Source organism: Triticum aestivum, chromosome 4A (assembly GCF_018294505.1).
Source record: "Triticum aestivum cultivar Chinese Spring chromosome 4A, IWGSC CS RefSeq v2.1, whole genome shotgun sequence".
Classification (NCBI taxonomy): domain Eukaryota; kingdom Viridiplantae; phylum Streptophyta; class Magnoliopsida; order Poales; family Poaceae; genus Triticum; species Triticum aestivum.
The window spans coordinates 579,573,052-579,588,499 of NC_057803.1; the positions used below are offsets into that span (position 1 = coordinate 579,573,052).

At 43.9% G+C, this 15,448-nt stretch overlaps 1 protein-coding gene and 1 long non-coding RNA gene across 7 annotated transcripts; both read left to right on the plus strand.

Moving 5' to 3' along the window:
• The first annotated feature begins 894 nt into the window (after positions 1–894).
• LOC123087110 (serine/threonine-protein kinase GRIK1) lies at positions 895–7,934 on the plus strand. Its single transcript, XM_044509011.1, has 12 exons — positions 895–1,267; positions 1,467–1,882; positions 2,945–3,019; positions 3,102–3,146; positions 3,511–3,585; positions 4,385–4,472; positions 4,597–4,706; positions 5,246–5,341; positions 5,882–5,948; positions 7,146–7,261; positions 7,337–7,415; positions 7,522–7,934. The coding sequence occupies exons 2-12, from the start codon at positions 1,493–1,495 to the stop codon at positions 7,659–7,661; spliced, it is 1,281 nt and encodes a 426-aa protein (XP_044364946.1). The 5' UTR covers positions 895–1,267; positions 1,467–1,492; the 3' UTR covers positions 7,662–7,934.
• A 1,013-nt stretch (positions 7,935–8,947) lies between these two features.
• Positions 8,948–13,965, plus strand: LOC123087111 (uncharacterized). 6 transcript variants are annotated; one of them, XR_006441252.1, is made up of 7 exons: positions 8,948–9,391; positions 9,488–9,652; positions 9,998–10,047; positions 10,366–10,602; positions 11,350–11,784; positions 12,601–12,822; positions 13,747–13,965. It is a non-coding gene; the product is annotated as an uncharacterized lncRNA (long non-coding RNA). The 6 variants fall into 6 exon arrangements; XR_006441251.1 differs by lacking the exon at positions 13,747–13,965 and adding an exon at positions 12,955–13,249; XR_006441247.1 differs by lacking the exon at positions 13,747–13,965 and having other exon boundaries at positions 8,949–9,391; positions 12,601–12,900.
• Positions 13,966–15,448: the final 1,483 nt, after the last annotated feature.

Genomic DNA, 15,448 nt, shown 5'->3' on the forward strand with positions numbered 1-15,448 from the left:
GGACGCATTGTACATCAAGATGGGTGATTTTTTTGAGGTTTTCTGCAGGGAGTCTTCGTGTTAGATTTGGGGCGACAAAGCAGTGGCGTTGCCCCAGGGTAGGAGTAATGTTCTCCTCACTATATCCCGGTTCCGTTGGTGTGCCTTTCGTTGAAGGAGAGGGCCCTGGAGCCGTGTCTCCGACGGGTCTTCTGTGATATGTTCAATTTAGATTTTCATGGATCCGTATGGATTTAGACTGTTTTTGTGGTCTTCAGAGTTTCTACATGTCTGATCAACGTTTCTGTCTCCAAGGTGGCGGTTTGCTTTGCGTGTCGTAGCCGCCGACGCCTCATGGTCTGTATCGACGATTTCTCAGCCGTTGCTTCTACAAGCTCTTGGTTTTCAAAAAGTTTACTCAGCCAAGGCGGAGGCCTAGAGGCGGCATCAAGCTATGCTCACAACACGCCGTCCGTGGATGCCGAGGAAGAAGACTTCGATACCCCCATGAATTTGTATTTTTTTCTATTTTTTTGTGTAAGGAGTGTGACATTAGGCCTTTTCTAAAAAAATTGCAGTACAGTACTCCATCCGTTCTTTTTTATTCCGCATATAAGATTTGTGTCGAGTCAAACTTTACAAAATTTGACCAAATTTGTATTAAAAAATATCAACACCTACTATAACAAGTATACATAACATAAAACTACATTCCATAATAAATTTAAAGATAATAAATTTAAAGATATTCATTTGGTATTGTAAATGTCAATATTTTTTCTATAAGTTTGGTCAAAGTAGAGATACTTTGACTTCGAACAAAAGTTATATACAGACTGAAAGAAACGGAGGGTATTAGAACAATTCCCCCAATGGAGTAGAATAAATTAAAGCACAACACTGTCCAACAATCGCAAGCTCCTTCAAATAAAAAAAAAACAATCGCAAGCTGAACATGTAAAAAATACAGATAGAGAAGGAGAAAAAGGCGCCTCACGTGTCAGGTCGCAGTCGTCTCCTCTCCTCTGTACCCCACCTCGCCGTCTCCACCGTGCTCCTCCCACCCCGCCGCCCCCCCTGCGACCACCAACGTGCCGCCCCGTGCTCCTCCCGACGCGCTTCCTCCCGCCCTGCTGCCCCGCCCCCACCCACCCACCAATCCAACTCTCCACGCCCCCCGCGCCGCCCTCCTCAACGACAACCTCAATTGCGGCGATCCAGCGGCGACGGCGACGGCGACGGCGTGCTCGAGCGGCGACGGCGACGACGGAATCGGAAGACACGCGCGGTACGCTGCTCCTGTCCCGCGCCTCTAGCGAATCAGGGGAGCGAATTCGAGCCGCGATCCAGATCGATCGGTCGGGATCGGGGAGGGGGGGGGGGGGGGGGGGGGGGGGGTTCGACGACGGCCTACCAAATCCGGTCACTACGAACCGAAGCTGATCCCTTCACTGACGCGTTCTCGCTCTCCTGTTTTCTTCATCCAGGATTTCTGGTGCGCGGCTCCCTCTGAATGGCAGACCTCACGGACATGGGCTGCTGCAGCTGTTTCAGTTTCCTAAGGAAGCCCAGCGTGAAGGTAGGTCGGCCTCGGGACACTGATGGCATGTTGTCCAAAGATTTGTTGAAGCGCCAGACCAGTGAAGATTTTGATGGGAGCTTCTACACTGGAGATGATCCTGACTTAAGCTTTTACAATGGGGATGGCATTGATAGAAGCTTCTTTAACGGTGATGATCCCGATAGAAGTTTCTATGAAAGAGATGGTACTGATTATAACCATGAGAGTGACGATGAGCCCCCACGGAAGAGGTCTGAAGATATTATTCTGACAAGGGCTCAAAGTGGCTTTGCATGTAGAGAAAGCCTAGTTAAGGAGACTAAAAAAGTTGTTCGCTCAGAGGTACCATCTTGTTAGACATCAATTTCTACCAGTATCTTCTACTCGCGTCTATCGAAAAAAAAATCTGTCTAGGCAACACTTAAAAGTCTATGCACGAGCCAGTTCAATTTCTATTACTTGTTGAGAAATAGAAGTACTCTCTCTTTCCTTTTACTTGCGGTTTGCTTCGTTTTCAGAATTAATGAGTTATTATGCCTGTTTTTGCTCGTCACTTCATGATTGTGTTGATTATTTGTCTGACGATGTTAAGATTATAAATGGACTCTTATATTGCTTTCCAATATGAAGAACCAAAACCAGTTACAGGAGTTACCCTAAGAATTTTCAAAAATCTTTGGAAAACGAAGATGCATCTTCCTCTGTTACCCAAAATGTAGATACATATTATGTTTGCATTTATTTTTGTATTTATACATCTTATAGTGTTGCATGGTCCATAATTATGGAAACCAGATTCTGTTAGCAATTTTACCATAAAACATGCAAAGATGGCTCTTCTATGCAAATTGCCTCGATTGGATCATTTATGCAAATTGCCTCGATTGAACTGAATTTAACTTGGTTAAACTGGCCATGGCCCTCAAGTGAATTGATCTTGTTGGACTTTGTTGAAGTCTACCACACGCAAAGTTTAATCAAACGCCTCTGTGAGGGCCAATAGTTTTAACTGTCATCTGCTAGTACAAAACAACACACCTAATACACTGTCTGGCTATGATTCTTATTTTCTTTTTGTTTGGAATGGCTAGCCATTAATCCTCTTATTGACAACGATCGATAATTGACCTAGTTTTAGCACTAATGTGTTCTAAGCAAGCATAAGTAATACTACATGTGCTCCGCTGGAACTAATCTGTAACATTCATGTAAAATATATACTCTATTATTTTAAACTCAGTGTATTTGGTGACCACTGTTCTGACCGGTGATCTAAGACCGTGACCAAGTTTTTTTTTGCTATGCCATGGCCGTTGCATGTCTAGTGAAGAGTCGAGGAGCTGCGCGAGAGCATTTAGCTTTTGCACTGAGCTGTATAATAACTTCCTCCTTTTGGCATGTTAGGACGATCTTGGCAATAAGATGATCAATCAGTATGTTCACCTGGGCAAGATCGGTGCTGGAAGCTATGGCAAAGTGGTAAGACCACTTAAATGTGCTATTAATGAACTTCACTGAGTAGCTAGCTGATTCCTTTCCGTTTCTCTTTGCTTCTAAAAAGGTTCTATACCGAAACATTGAAGATGGGAAGTTATATGCAGTGAAGGTAATGCTTTCCACTGTTCTCTGGTGTTGGCAACACAAGTGCCTTTTTTTAGTAACTACTTTGATGATGTTGATAACTGAGGTTTATTGATACATTTTTCTATTGAATTGCATGATTCAGTACTTTTTTAGTTGTGACCCCCCCCCCCCCCCACACACACACACACATGCCTTTCTAATACGTTGTACCCTTTGCATGCTTGTTGCTAGCTATGAAACCTGCTTGCATCAGAACTCACTATTGGACATTTGTTATTTTTAGCACAATGTTTTTCTTGCTCAGTCTTTCGACTTTACTTTGTGCCCCTTTGCGCACAGTGCTATGTCTAGTTGATGTAGTTGTGGATTTTTCCTTGTTATTTCAGGTGCTGAATAAACCTCACATGTTGAAAGTACGTGTCGTACGGTCAGAAACCGCCATGACAGATGTTATTCGGGAAGTGAGTAACAAGAGTATTAACACTTGTGACTTTGCGATTTTGTTATGGCATGTGCAAAGTTCTCTGGGAAAGTAATCATGTGGGCTTGGAAGATATTAAGTTATTAATCCTACATGACCTATCACACATAAGTAAACCAAGCTGGTCATGCCCACGGATCACACTCTGTTGAGCACCTCAATAAAAAACTCAAAATTGCTTGGTTTTCATATATTGCTTCCTATATGGACACCCATTATCACCACTTCATAGCATATGGAGAATGTATCTGTCGTAGATCCAGAATGCATTTATCTGATAAATAAGTTAACAATGACATATATGTGCAGTGCGTTGCAATTTTTACTGTGGCGAGCAGTCGAGAACATCATTAATTCATTTTCCCGGCTACTGACAAGCACTTAAATGCCACATTTTAAGTGCAAGCATAACACATATTACAGAACACATGTGTTTTTTGTTTATTTCGTAATTACCTGTTCCTTTTTCTTCTTTACTTCAATTCCATTGGCTGTCTGATATTCATCGAGGAAGCTGCATTTTAGCAAATTTTCATTTAGATGCTCCAAAGTGCTTCCTCCGTAGTATATCGATGTAATATCTTATATTATGGGACGGAGGGAGTATTAAATAGATGGCCATTACCTCTATATAGGTGCTCTAAAGATTCAATTATCTTTTTTATCACAGAAGCATGTGATTAGTAGCACTAACCAAATAGCATAAATTTTGCATATATAATAATTTTACATGTGATAAACTGTGTTATTGAGTTACCTCTTTATTGCATTGGTGACAGGTATCCCTCATGAAAATGTTGAGTCATCCCAATATCGTAAATCTCATTGAGGTGATTGATGATCCAAACTCAGATAAATTCTACATGGGTATTTATTGACGCTCTCATTGTTTTGCTTTATTGTTCCAATAGGACGTTATTTTAGCAGGCTAGTTGGCATATGTTAATATTTTATATGATTGCAATTTAGTCTTTTACCTTTTTATTGCCAGTTCTTGAGTATGTGGAAGGAAAAATTGTGTGGGATAAAGGTATAGGAGAAGCTACTTGCAGAAAGTACTTGCGGGACATTATTTCTGGTGTTATGTATCTTCACTCTCATGTAAGATTCAGTTCTCTTAATTCTTTTCAGTATCAACTAATAACTGGTTCATGATGGTGGAATTATGTGCTAAAATAATTTAGTGTCTGTGTCATTACTCATTAGCATAGCAATTTCAAAAAAGATATTTGAGGCACTAGTTTGTACGGCAACACACAATTGTGTGAAGTAGATCAGCAAGCTCACATACTTGCACAGATTGTCTCAGCAGATAGATTTTACTCTCACCCCTGTTTGCTTTGGCTACTTATCGAGTTTTTCTGTCCTTGAGCCCCCTGATTGTACTGACAAACAATAGTTCGGGTTTGTAAATCCATGCTCACCTCATGTTTTAGTAAGGATCATAGGCTGTTTCGAAAAGTTTGCATAATATGTCTCAATTTTTCGCTTCTTAAGTAGTTGCTTATTGATGTTTCTGGTTCCCCTATTTTCTCATATTTACATGTGCTTGCTATTCATGTCTTAAATGTATTCATTTTTCATACAGTTATATTCTTCCAGCTTGATAGAAACACCTAATTTCTTGTTTTTTTACACAGAACATTATTCATAGTGATATTAAACCGGATAATCTCTTGGTCACAAGTACTGGCAATGTGAAGATAGGGGACTTCAGTGTTAGCCAGATTTTTGAGGTGGTTCATTTATCTTGTAATTTTTTGTATTCCAGTAATTTTGTTCTCACTGCCAGGTCAAAGGTTTTTTAGTTGAATGAGCCAAAATGGGGCAAGGCCCAGTTTGTTGTTTTTGTTGCCCTGTTCTAAAAAAGTATAATACTGAGATTCAAACTTTGTATCTTATAAATTCAGATTGCATACTTGAATAATATCTTCACTTCCTGCCTTCATGAGAAATTTGAAATTAGTCGAGTAGACATGAACTCTGATGATCCAGTGTTTTGAACTATTTTAGTAGGCCCGCATTTTTTCATAGAGGGTAGATTACGTAATATGTATTATATATTTCGTTATCTTCAACTGAACAAGTATTCATGCCTAACAATGTACTCCCTCCGTCCCAAAATAAGTGTTGTTGATTTAATACTACTTTGTATTAAATCAGGGACACTTATTTTGGGACGGAGGGAGTATGTGTTTTGAGGCAAATTTCTAAGGATTGTTGAGCCTTATAGCACAGTGCTTGACTGATATTCCATACTTGACTACATATTGCAGGATGATGATGATATGCTTCGGAGATCTCCAGGCACTCCTGTTTTCACTGCACCGGAGTGCTGTCAAGGTACAATTGCATGACTTTGGTTTGAGTTGTAAAAGCCGCATGCATAACCAGCCAATTACCAAACAATCTACAAGTACAACAGTCCGTGTTATTTTTTAATATTGGGTAGCTCGAATGCACCGATACTTCAGGCAACTAGCAAATCGGTATCGGATACCGTATCCGATACCGATACTCCTCCGATACGCTCCCGATACATATCCAAGGAGTATCCATGAATAAACGATTTAAAACAATTCAGATACTTGAAGGATACTTTTTCAGTTCGTTTTGGATACGGCCCAGCCCATCTAAGAGACCACTCAGCCCAGTTAAGAGGCAGACAACAACCCTAGTACCCCAATGCCCCCTTCCTTTCCCTCCCAGTTTTCTTTCCTCCCTCCTGAGCTCACACCAGGCGGCGGCTGGTGGCTGCGTACCTAGCAGCTACTCACCCAGGGCCGGCGGCAGCGGCGGCTAGCCGGCGACAAGCTGCTACTCCTCACCAACGCCTCTTCTCCTTTTTCCTGCCCAGCCAAGCTCATCCCCTCTTCTTTCTCCTCTGATCTGTGAAGATTTCATTTTTCTCATCTCCTCCAGATGACTCCTCCTGCTGACTGTTCCTACAAATCTAAGGGCACCATTGTGGAGCCATGTTCAAATCATAGAGAAATCACCTGGAGGGGGCAACACTAAATGCAAATGCGACTACTGTGGTCATGAAGCTTTGAGTAGCTACTCTAGAGTTTCTGCTCATTTGCTAAAGAAGACAGGGAACCATGGAATCCATGCATGTAAAAAGGTCATGGTTGACATTCTGAATCCCTTTTTTTGAAAAATAAATAAATAGTAAAACGTATCCGTATTGGCACTTTTTCAAAATGACGAATTTACGTATCCGTATTGGCCCAATATTGATACCCGTATCCGTATCGGTGCATTCGAGTTGGGTAGCATGGTACTTTAGAAGTTCCACACCTAAATGATCGCACAATTACAGATGTCCATAGAAATGAGGCCACCACTAGTAGTATGCATTTGTATTCAGATTATGGTGTGAAGCAACCGAAGCTTGGGTTACCAGTGTGATGCCAATGTATAGAATAAAAATGCAACGATTCTGGTTCCTTTGCCATTGCTTTGAAGTACCTGATGTTCCCTGACCATTGGCAGTAGCTGCTAAATACGATGAACCATTTTGTGTTTCTTCCACTGCAGGTTCAGCTTACCATGGTAGATCGTCTGATACATGGGCAGTCGGTGTTACTCTGTATTGTATGATTACTGGGCGCTATCCATTTCTAGGAGAAACTTTGCAGGAAACATACGACAAGGTGCATACATATATTCCTCCCTTCTCTTGATTTACCTGTGGCAGAAAACTCACCAAAGTCACTGCTGTCGAATAGATTGTCAATGATCCAGCGGATATACCAAGTAACGTGAGCCCCCAACTTGTTGATTTGCTGGAAAGGCTTCTGTGCAAAGGTTTGTTTCCAAAGAAGTGTTTTCCCCCCTTCATCCTATTGGATATATTGGAGGACGTGCTCTATTAATGGCGTTCCTTGTATTTACACTCTTGGTTTTGTTGCAGACCCAGGAGACCGTATCACCCTGGAAGCTGCGGCTGCGCATCCTTGGGTTGCTGGGGATGAGGGGCCAGTCCCCGAATACATGTGTAGATGTGGTTTTGGCCGCAGGAAGAGAAATGGTTCACAAGAAGCAGTACAATAACATAAAAAGTCGTTCAGAACCAGTTGTTGGGTGGTGTAGTCTAGTGTAGATATAACTGATCAAAGCGAAAACTGGCGAGACGGACGACGACTGATGTGTTTCTCTCTTTAATCCTTTTTCTTTTGCGTTGGTTTGGTGGCTTGGTGCTCGGCTAATTTTTTGGGTACATAATAGAGTGCAATCTGGTTCCCCGTTCAGTTCCTTCTTTCTGTATGTACGTACGGTAAACATCATTGCAAAGCTTATACGCCTTACATTGTTGTGTGTGTTGCATGTGCCATTTCTTGAATCCAATATACTCCCTCCGTTCGTAAATATAAGTCTTTTTAGAGATTTCAATAAGCGCATCATAGAGTGTAGATTCATTCATTTTACTCTGTACGTGGTTTATATTGGAATCTCTAAGAAAGACTTATATTTAGGAACTGAGGGAGCAGTGAACATTCAAGAGAGAAGGACATTGCATCTTCCTCTGTGATAGTGCTTTGTTTTTATTTGGTGAGCAAATGATGGCTATCATCCATGAGGCTAGCGGCTACGTACTGTATTTTTGAAGTAATGTGACCTGAATGGCCAAAGGTTATGAAGGTGGTGTAAAATCCACTCTGTGTGAAGACAACTCTCTCTCTCTCTCTCTCTCTCCCCCTCTCTCTCTCTCTCTCTCTCTCTCTCTCTCTCTCCTGAAGTCTGGGCATGCTACCTACAGCTCGCCCGGACAAACCATGGAGAAGGCAGAAAATCATGCTATACGATTTCGCCAAGTTCTCGATCATAGTTGCACTGACTGCAGCAATTGGTTGGGCAGGCAAATGCCAAGTTCCGACAACAAGTGCATTTTGTGTGTGGTTTAACATGGAAATGACTCAAATGAGAATATATAATTGGGTAGTGTTAGATTACATGCCACAGAAAAATCGAACAGCTTCACCACCCTTAGACGGTTAAACCATCTCTAGCCCTCCCCTCAAAAACATCAGCTTCCTAAATTTCCTGGTTTCGAGGAATTAAGCACTAAGAGCATCTTCAGTCGCAATGCGTAAATTACCCCCTCTCCCTTATTTGTCCAGGATATGTCCGACAATGTTTGGGCGTGTCCCTCATCTCTATTTTTAATGAAGCAGTTGATAGTCTCGCTTTTAGGTTTTTTTTCGTCCCACCTTCCATGTTTTTTTTGATACCTCCTCTCACCTCAGACTTAGCCACCACAAATCGAAAAACCTCATGCTAAGGCCCCAATCCGCATCCATGCACGTACGACCGAAAAAAACCTACGATGGTTAACCAACGAAAACTAACCAGCGACAAAAAAATCTAAACCTATCGTCCGCGTGTACGATCGACGACTCCTGCCCTCGAGCGAGGTCTCCTTTCGCCGCCGCCCTTCATCCCTTCGCCGCCGCCGCTCCACCCAGAGCCGCCCTCTTCCCCGCTGGCGCCGCCCTCTTCCCTCCCACCCCGAGCCACCGTCTTCCCCGCCCGCGCCGCTCTCTTCCCCGCCGGCGCTGCCCTCCACTCACCTTCTGTTCTTCAAGCGGGGACGCCCCAGATCAAGTCGAGCAAGTCAGCGGGGCAGCGGCCAGATCCTCCACGGCCACATCTCCTTGGTGTTGTTGTCCTCAATAGGCTAATGACTCGAGGCATGCTGCTAGCACAATTACAGAAGGCCATACAGTCAGCGGCAAAGTGCTCGCTGTCGCTAATGATTGATTGCTGAGGATCTCCATTCGGGGGTACGTATTCCTCTCTCTCTCTCATCCTTCCCTTTTCTCTTAATTTCTTTTGTGCTTTATTTTTTGATCCAGTTTTTCCATGCTTATATTCGATAGATTTAGCTACCTGCTCAAATAAGATGGTCAATAGCTGTTCCTGTGATCCATTCTATGGATGAAGAAGGAGAAGACGAGTGAACATAATAATTTCTGTGTCATATTATTTGTTTCTGATGTGGCTACTCTGGAATACAATTTATGGGCGAGAGATCAGACTTTCAGGTTGGGTGCGGTATTATATCTCATCAGATTCAGTAACCAGCATGGAATTAATTTTAATTTTGTTCTTCATCAGATAAGTAGAGCCATGCTTTACCCCAATCTTCATTTTATGAATCTCAACTTAAAAAATCATGATAGTTGCACTGTATTTTGTTGAGTCCAACATAAAGCTGAGAGCAGAGTACCTACTTTGTCTTGGTATATCAAAATAATAAGGAATCTGTGAGATTAGATAAGCCAAATAGTTGGTACTTGCTGAGGCTACAAAATTATCTTAATTGTTCCATTTAGTAGTTCTACAACAAACCGCCTATGAACTTCTAAACCAATTCTCTTCTTTATTAGGACCCTGCTCTTTTAACTGAAAACTGGGAGCACTAGCAGTTTTTCACAAGGTAATCACCTCCTATGAATGTTTGGTGGTGCTGCTCCAATTTCTATTGCATTGCTTATGATGTATGAATGGATTATTTTCCTCATTTGCTAATTAACGCAACTGGCGTAATTCTTCATGAGAATAGATATTTTTGTAGTGCACAGTATGATTTTTTTAGTTACCCTCCTTATGAATAGATTTTTTGTAGTGTGCAGTACAATATTTTTGACAGGGTTGCATGTTGCTTGCTACTGCTACTGCTTGTACAATTGTGTTGTTTTGTAATATTCCTTAACTGTTAAGAGATATGGCCACACTGAGATTTTGCTATGGGCAGGAAAGTGGATTGGACAATGCCGCTAGCTTGGATGGTGCCCCATATGGATGTCGATCGTGGGCGACGTGAGGAGGGACAAGGCAGAGAAAGGGGGTCAGGTTGGCGCCGCATTAGAGGTGAGCGAGGGGGCCGGGGTTGCATCGCCGCCGAGATGCGTGAGGGGATCGGAGCTGCGCCAAGCGGATTCATCAGAGCACTTCGCTCCTGCTGCCTTTGGCCTGATGCTTAGATGGATTGGTGCGTAAGTTTGAATCCTTTCATTTTTCACTTCTCTAATGGGTGGCTGATGGCCTGATGCTTTGATAGATCGATGTATGCTAGAACTGGCTGATATGTGCGTGTGTGTGCACATTTTTTTCTTTTGATTTTTGTAGAGATTGGCTCATGCTTCTCTGCTTATGGATTTCTTCTGTCTGTGTTCCTCACTGTTGCTGAATGATCTGGTGATTTTTATTCTTTGTGGGCTTATCTGATGAAATTTACTGCTACTTAGATCGTGCACTGACGCTACCACCAGAAGATAGATCATAGATGCATGTGTTTGCTTTCGAACATGGTGCGTAATCTTGTGGTTTGCCAACTGTCACCTCCGGCAATTTCAGTTCAACATGTCTTGGTTTCTGCATTCTGAGTTCAGAGTTCTACATAGTAGAATGGTTAGTATATGGGAGTTTGCATCTACAGTTGCATACTGTAGTTCCATTCCATCCTTCCTTATTCAGAGATGAACTAAACCTCTCATTTTTCATGTACTTTTGTGTGATTGTGGGGGGGGGGGGGATCAAATGATACGACATTAGTATAGTAGAACGTACCACTTCCTCTTAAGATTTCAGAAATGACATGTCATGGACAGGGTATAGAGCTCCGAAGAGTATTCTCCTTCCGTCATCGGTTGCTAAATCAGTAACGCCCAGCATTGTGTGCGATGGAGCCCTTACCGCAGTTCACAACTGAACTCTTTATTTTATTTTAATCCTTCAGATTTGTCGGGTCAGGGATCCTTCAGTTTTGTTGGATCCGAAGTAAGAGCACCGGGACTTCAAGGACGATGTAGATTGTCGAAGGCTAAGTTGCAGAGTGCATGGGCAGCAGTACCAGAGCAAGAACCTCGCGCGTGACGGAGCTGTTGTGGTAGAGAAGCAAAACTCAACGACTAACTCTACAAGCTCTGGTCACTCTCTTAAAAATCACTAACGTAATCATATCTCACTCCATTATGCAAATCTTATTTCTGGTTTTTTGATTCCATTTCAGTACTTATACCTTTTTACAATGCGTTTAGTGCATATGAATGAAGTATATTGATTTATCCTCTACCTATGGTTTGCTGTGCTTTATTGGTGCTCAACGTTTTTGACATGTTGGCATGCATATTACTAAATTTGGTCAAGCAACCCGCCAACAGACACAAAGAAGGTGAGTTTATAATGTGTAATACCCGTTTACTTTTTCTTTTTATCCTGCAATGTGTAATACTTAAATGGAATTCAGTTATTGATGTTTGTTTTATGCGGTTGAAAAAAGAATCTCAAATTTGGTGACCCTATGTTGCTGGTTTGATTATGACTAGGACATATGCCCGTGCGTTGAAACGGGAAAAAATGATGTTTTGTGCAAGCATAATGTCTCACAGCACCGGATTCATTATGAAGAACATGCTGCAAGAAGCATCCTTCTACAAAATGAACATAAAAAAGATACGTTGCAATTTAGCCGTGTTCATATTTTCTTTGTCGGGCATAATCTCCCACTGATTCCATTTATGTAGAATCCTTTTTTGAATGGCATTTAAGTATAATCTTTTCATGAATTACCATGACGTTCTCACTCGTTTTAGTCGGGAATCAAATCCTTCCTTTTCTAATTTAGTAGCCCCAGCACATTAAAGCCTACAAATCCTTCGTGGCCCAGATCAAAGAGTTAGACAGGAGGTCATGTGTTTAAACCGAACGAAAGCTCATAAAAGACCCATCAACATACAAATACCTGGCCCAGATCACTTAGCGTGTATAAACTAAATGAAAAGGACTAAACCAAACCAAGAATACCTATTCCCTTTAATAGTAGGTATAGATAAATGCTTGTTGAAATGAGCCAACTGATTTTTTTTTCTGCTGTATGTCACCCTTGCGTGATGAAAGTTATATTGTCTAAGCGACGACTTAATTGATTATAGTTCTCTTTATCCCTGAAAGGTGTTATGCAACAATACAAAATTGCTTTTGTTTGCAGGGTTATATGTCTTCTGATCATCTCGATGGCATATATGAGGACCTGCAATACTAAACCTGGAAATTAGTCGTTGAGGCAGTGGTCATGGTAGTGATATCTACTGCCAGAACATAAACGTTTGGCCCTCCTTTTTGCCACGAAGGATTATGATCAACTGGACTTGCAGAACCAGTTAATGGCATGATGCTGGCAGTAGTAATGGAGGGCTGTGATTTCTGGATGGTAAATTCTGAATTGGAAATGATATTTTCTAATGTATTCATACAGTTAGATAATATCATATTAGATTTTCTTCTCTTACCTGGAACGTCTGCCATGTAAAGCATGCTTCCCTTTGATTTGCTGTTGTGCTAGGAATAGGATGGATTGGCGTCCTCTTCTCACGAAACACACTAACATAAAGTTTCTGGTTTCTGACGTACAAGGATTATTTACTATGAACAAATATTGCAATGTTCATTGGTAGTACTGTTTGTTGAGGCGATGCCTCTGCCATGGGTATGAAATTATCGTTGGGCCTTCAACTATTTTTATTTGATGTATATGCTTCCAAACACTACTTGTTCCAGTACTACATACTGGACAAAAACAATTTCCTTATATGCTAGAACACGGCATGGCTAATTAGTAATTGCACTACATTCCTAATAACTTCTAAAATTTTGGGAGGCATGGCAATGTTCTTCAACCATAAGTAAGTTCATATATAATTATACACTTCAAAAAGAATGTCATGTGACATAACTCACCTTGGTAACTATGCTACAAAGTGTCCGAACCTGCATTTTATATCAGGATGATAAAATTTCACCAATCTATCATCGTTCACACAAAATTGAACTTGGGAGTGTTAAAAATCGTTCACACAAAATTGAACTTGGGAGTGTTAAAAACCGTCGTCACTAATTTAGCTAACCGCTCACCAGTAGGTAATCTAGCTAATCACTCACCAAGTAAGTAAATCTTTAATCTGAAGTTGTATATTGACTGTAGGACAATAACACAGTTTTCAACAGCTGCAAAATACTGAAATGCTGCTAATTTAAGAATTGAAGAGATTGCCTTTTCATTTTGTAAAATCTTCCTGTTCCATTGTTCCACCTGAAGTGACCAAGCATGATCTTTAATTTGCCATGTATGATGCAGCGGAGCCATTTTATTAAGCTGGCATTAGCACAAAAATACAATAACCGTTGGGAGGGCTCCTTTGTATCCCTAGACCCACACCCACACCCGACCGCCATCTCCCACTGTCGGCGTTCTGGAAACGGGGGTCCCCAGACTTGCCTGCCTGCGGCCTGCGGCGTGGCTCAAAGGGGGGCCCAGCACGGCCCATCTTCATCAACACAGACCCAAGACCCTCGCGAGGGGCCAAGCCTCGCGGGGCGGATGACACGGAGCTTCCTCAGGCACGGCCTCATCAGGCTGGCTCGCGAGGAGGCGGAGAGATCAAGGCGGGATACCTCACGAGGTGCCCGTGACGCAAGCCATGACGACCAAAGGCGCCAGGCGGGCGCCAGCCCGCGCAGTGTCCTCCTTTCCTCTTTGGTGCAAAGGGAGCAAGCGCAGCCGCGGAGTACCGAGGCATCAGGTAAAGGTTGTCATTTCGGTGCAACAAGACCAAGACCAGGAGGACTGCAAGACGGAGGTCATTGTGGAGCCCAAGACGGCGTCACCACCAGAGCTTTGTGCAAGTGAAGACTACTTTTGTCAGGATAGCTGGTACTAGCTGTCCCCCTTCAAATTAGCCCGCCATTGTTGGCTCCCTTCCCGCTCGATATTTGGGAAGAGGACCAGGGCCTCTATAAATAGGACTAGCCACCATAGTAGGAAGGGGAGATCGAAATCCGAGAGGCAGAGGCTAAGGACGAAGAAGAGAAGATCGAGATCCGAGAGAGAGAGAGAGAAGGGTGACTGAACTCCTCCTAGCAGTTCGTCCCCCTCCCCCCCCCAGCCAAGAACAGACCCTCGCGAGGCTATTCTTCCTTGTATTGTTCATCATCATCAACCCAAGAGGCAATCCACCACACCACACTGGAGTAGGGTATTACACCACAATGGTGGCCCGAACCAGTATAAACCCTGTGTCTCTTGTGTTGTTCGTCCCATAGCTTAGATCTTAGCGAGGCGGAGGGGTGCAGGTAGGTAGGAGGCGAAATCTCTGCGCGCACCCCAGTGTTCGAACCTCAAGGGTCTGCCGGAACCCGAAATCCGACATTTGGCGCGCCCGGTAGGGGTGCGCCGGAATCCACCTTCTACCGCTTCGCGCCCCGTCGCGTCGTCATCGCCATGTCCGGCGACCAGGCGGGCAACCCGGATCCATGGGCGGCGTGGCCCGCCCGCGCAGAGCCGCTCGCCTCGGGCGACCCCGTGCCCCAGGCAGCTCGCGGTCCGTAGGGCGCTGCGGGCCACGAGCGACGCGGACAGGCTTCGACAGCTCTCACACCGCGGCAGGCGCGGTCGGCAGCAAGGGCCTCCAATCACGCCGCGACCACGACACCGTACACCCGCCGGGAGCAGGCGAACTCGAGGGCCGCGCTCACGGTGGCCCGAGAGCTACTGTAGTGCAGGCTGCTAGAGGGCGGCCGCGACGTGCTGCTGGAGCGGGTGGCAGAGCTCCTGGGCTTCGCCGCCTCGGGGGCTCACCCCTTCTGCACCCAGCTCCCATCTCAAGCCCAGGGCGGCCCGCGCGGGGGCTCCGCGCGCGCCCGCTGGCTCCAAGGCTACTCCAACGCCAGCGAAGCTGTCAGTACCGGACCGACGGCGGCGCTGCCCCCGCTCCCGGTCCGCGAAGAAGGAGGGCGCGACGCGACCCACGGCCCCAGTGGACAGCCGCGCTACCACCCCA